The sequence below is a fragment of the Rutidosis leptorrhynchoides genome, chromosome 7 (assembly GCF_046630445.1).
Source record: "Rutidosis leptorrhynchoides isolate AG116_Rl617_1_P2 chromosome 7, CSIRO_AGI_Rlap_v1, whole genome shotgun sequence".
NCBI lineage: Eukaryota > Viridiplantae > Streptophyta > Magnoliopsida > Asterales > Asteraceae > Rutidosis > Rutidosis leptorrhynchoides.
This window is the reverse complement of record NC_092339.1, coordinates 28,648,753-28,652,710: the sequence shown is the minus strand read 5'-3', so window position 1 is coordinate 28,652,710 and position 3,958 is coordinate 28,648,753. Positions and strand designations below refer to the sequence as shown.

The window sequence follows — 3,958 nt, the reverse complement described above, 5'->3', positions numbered from 1 at the left end:
ATTCGATAGATCTAATATTCATTGCCATCTTTTTTTTCTTAGCTATACTATATACTACTCAGTGTTATCTGCTGTGTAAAATCTACGTGGCAATTTTAGTGATGCATGCATCTTACTGGCTGTTGCTGCCACGCTCCACTTTTCCCATATAAAAATCATTCTTTTGCTCGCCACACGCCTCCCTTTCTTCACGACGGCGCGTCACGGTATATTTCTCTCAATTATTGTCCAAAAGCGTGTATGTATATATATGCATATCTATACGTATTTGTATGTCTTTTGCGTTGTGTTTTTATAATTTATATCCCCTTACTTGTAGATCGGTGGACTAACAATTTCTGCATATTGTGTTTATGAACCTTAATCTGTTGTTGAGAAGCTACAATTCTTCATCTGATGATGTGTGTTTGTAAGTTTTTAATAGGTTTTGATCAATTTTAGGTTGATTATGTGTTTCGATTAATTTTTTTTTTTTAATGATATTTAGGGTTTATGTTTGTTTTATATGTGAATTGAGTTACGATTTTTCATCTGCTAATTGTGAGTTTGGTTTGTTTTTGAAGAATCGAGCTTTTATAGTTTTCGGATTGAGCTTGTACATCTATGTTAGGTTTTCAGTTTTTACAACCTGAAATATAAGGTCATATGCAATTTTGATTGGAACAGCTACTGAAAAAAGAAAAGAATGAATTTCTTTATTATTATCATGATTATTATAATTATAATAATTATAATTATAATTATAATTATAGTTATGATGATTATTATTGTGTAATTATGATCATGATTATGATTATGATTATCCATTGAATTATAATTAGTTATAGATAGATTTATAGAGTTGTAGATGACTAAGGTTCTTTGCCATCTTCATAACATATTAGAAGTTTTCTTCTACTTGATTCGTTTATTCATTATATTCAGGTGTGTGTTTTCTTGTGAATGTTAAAAACGACAACATTAGGTGGTTCTATTTGATTCTGTTAACTGTGTTATATTATGTCAATGCACTCGATATGGGTGCAGGGACGTATTGCATATTCTGGTCTGTTTCTGGTAGTAATGCATTCTTTTCAAGCTATAGAATGCTATGTTTGTGTAATTTTTAACATAAAGTTCCTGAATTTGGTTTTTTGTTGTTTTTTTATGCAGACAAGAATGCTGCTGTGAATAGATAACCAGTACAAACCTGAACATAGGTTTTGTAGATTCGCATTGTAGACATTTAGCAAGATCATCATGGGATCAGAAAAGTCACCAACTTGGTATGTCATTATAAGATTAACTTTCGGTATCTTGTATCTTTACAAGTTGCTTGAATAGATAGCATAGGAACAGGGTCTAACCCTGTACATGGTGTGGTATTTAAGTATTCAAACCTGGATCTTTTTAAACTGTCTTAGCTTCTCTTCCTCCTTCTGTGTTGTTTTAGGTGCTGTTTGTTTTTTAAGATTCGTTTGTCTGAAGATCTATGGACCATGTCTGTAAAGAAGATGTGGCCTTAAAGGTCAGAATACTGAAGACTGTTTGTTTTTATGTTTGCAAAATAACTTGATCCTGTCTGCAGCACTTCGAAGCACATTTCTAAGTCTGCGAGATTGCTGACAGGATAAGACATTAATTTATCTTATGTCTTCAAAAAAACAAACAGTTTACAGTAAAAACGTCTGCGTGCGAGCTCGCAGACATAAGTCATAATAAGGTCTGCAGACCGAAAAACAAACGACAGATTTACTCAATGGCCCAGGCTATGGTCAATCACAAAATGGTATAATTTCCAGGATTTGTATTTTTGTCGAAATGAACATTTTTAAGAAGAAAGTTATAACATGTAACAGATTTTAGCTTCATCCTCCTCCTGCGTTGTTTTAATAACCCTAAACTTTCCCACTTTCCCAGCGGATTAAGATTATTCACAATTGTACTAGTCATTCACCCTGCACTATTTTTCGAGTTCTCATATATGCATTGTCACTTAAGCTATAGTTATGAAGCTTTATCTGATTTAGAACCCGATATGGTATTTCTTTTTCTAATAAGAGTAAGTGCTCTTGATGCAGCTTGCAGCCTCGCAAGAAGATTAGCAATAAACTTCCTAAACGAACTCATAAGGCTGAAAGGGAGAAACTAAAGCGTGAGCATTTGAATGAACTCTTTCTTGAACTGGCTGATGCACTGGGTAATTTTTTAACTGTGTTTATTATTTGTGTTTGTTTTTCATCTGATATTCAACTGAAGAAAGACCTTAATTAAAATTGCAATCATTATCCCATCCCAACACACGTTGAGTGAAAGTTGGTGTCTTAGATAAACATAAACAAACCACTTTTTAATGAATGATTGCCATGGGAAGCATATAAAAGTATTGCAACTATGGGATAAATAAGTTTTAACTTCTATATTGCCATATAATTTATGTATGTTTCGATATCCTGGAAAACATTACGTCAATAAAAAGCAGAAATGTTAATTAAAGAATGGTTATCTAATGTACTACTTGTTGCCTTGCAGAACTGGCAGATCAAAACAGTGGCAAAGCCTCAATATTAGGTGAAACTACTCGAGTTGTAAAGGACATGCTTGATCAGATCAAGTCCGTTAAAAAGGAGAATGCTGCTTTACTATCTGAATCACAATATGTAAGCCTATTAAACGAATAAATGTAAATTCATTCACAGATTCGACCATATATAACTGATTATTAATGCGCCCATATCACAAATAATGTATGAGTCGCATATTTCCCACTTACATCTTAGTGATCGAACTCTTTTTCATGAGCAGGTGACAGTTGAAAAGAATGAACTTAAAGATGAGACTTGTATTTTACAGAACCAAATCGGTGAGCTAAAGAGCATGATAAACGAAACAACTGTCCAAAAAAACCTGGACTTGAATGCACCTGCAGTAGAATCTCAAGAACCACAATTACCTCAGTATTTTCATCACGAAATGATACACTTAACTTCTGGTGATCCGATTCTAATTATCCCGGCATGTCACAATGTTCGAACTCACCCACAACCTGATTCTGGTTCGGTTCTCAGGTCCATACCCAAGTCAAATGTGAGTAAACCAAACCCTCGGTATCCCACTCCATCCGATTCCTGGCCTTTACAACTCCTTGAAAAAACGTCTCAAGAGGAACAATGATGTAAACGCGTGTAACACTTGTAATTTGTATATAGCGTTGTAGTAGTTCATATTAGTACTCTCCTGCACTGTAATATGTTTTGTTCCTGAAGAAACCAACGGTTAACTACTTAAATGTTAATTTTAATACCATATATGTTTTGTTAGTGTTAATGAAGTTAATTATTGGGCTTGGAAGAGAACACTAGGCTAGTTGTTTACAGTTGAAGTCTTCATATTCGTTTAATACTTAAAACCCCTCTAGTTGCTTGTTGTTATCCGTACTTGATAGTTTCGTTTTTTAAATTTAAGTTATGGGCATTTTATTTCATTTTCCCTTTTTTTTTTGTACATATGTTAGGATCACTCAGGGGACTTAATCACTCACGCGTTCATCTCCTACACAGTTATACCGTCCCCAACTGCGTGTCCAGAAGGAAATCGGCACCAATCCCATACGCGGCATGGACGGTAAAACCCCCCTCTCTTTTACCCCCAACGCGATGTGGGAAATGCGTCATGGGTGGAATCTCATGGCATTGATGAAATTGTGAGTTAATATGTAGCCAATGGGGGTCGAACTCACACACCACTTATTGATCTATGTACACTTTTGTCTCATAAACTTCCAGTGTCCCTAAATTAATCTAGTAAGTTGAACTTATATTATTATTATTGTAAGTATAATTAAAGGTAAAATAGGTAATTAGGTGTACATGGATCAAAAAGTGGTGTGTGCGGATCACCTCGTAAAATACAACAACAAAACCCAATACCACATGAGTGGTGTAGGGGGAGGTGAGATGTAGACAATCATTCCCATATC

The 3,958-nt window shown here is 34.6% G+C and overlaps 1 protein-coding gene across 1 annotated transcript; it reads left to right on the top strand.

Annotated features, from left to right (window-relative positions):
- The first annotated feature begins 847 nt into the window (after nucleotides 1–847).
- LOC139859067 (transcription factor bHLH47-like) lies at nucleotides 848–3,306 on the top strand. The gene is made up of 8 exons (XM_071847885.1): nucleotides 848–924; nucleotides 1,027–1,045; nucleotides 1,153–1,166; nucleotides 1,468–1,525; nucleotides 1,652–1,768; nucleotides 2,068–2,179; nucleotides 2,512–2,639; nucleotides 2,785–3,306. The coding sequence occupies exons 1-8, from the start codon at nucleotides 848–850 to the stop codon at nucleotides 3,151–3,153; spliced, it is 894 nt and encodes a 297-aa protein (XP_071703986.1). The 3' UTR covers nucleotides 3,154–3,306.
- Nucleotides 3,307–3,958: the final 652 nt, after the last annotated feature.

Excerpts from the sequence above, each read along its gene's own strand:
- LOC139859067 (XM_071847885.1), top strand. The coding sequence starts at position 848 with ATGACTAAGGTTCTTTGCCATCTTCATAACATATTAGAAGTTTTCTTC. Across the intron at positions 1,526-1,651 it reads AGGTCAGAATACTGAAGACT|TTTACAGTAAAAACGTCTGC; the intron begins GTTTGTTTTTAT and ends AAAAACAAACAG. Across the intron at positions 1,769-2,067 it reads CTATGGTCAATCACAAAATG|CCTCGCAAGAAGATTAGCAA; the intron begins GTATAATTTCCA and ends TGCAGCTTGCAG.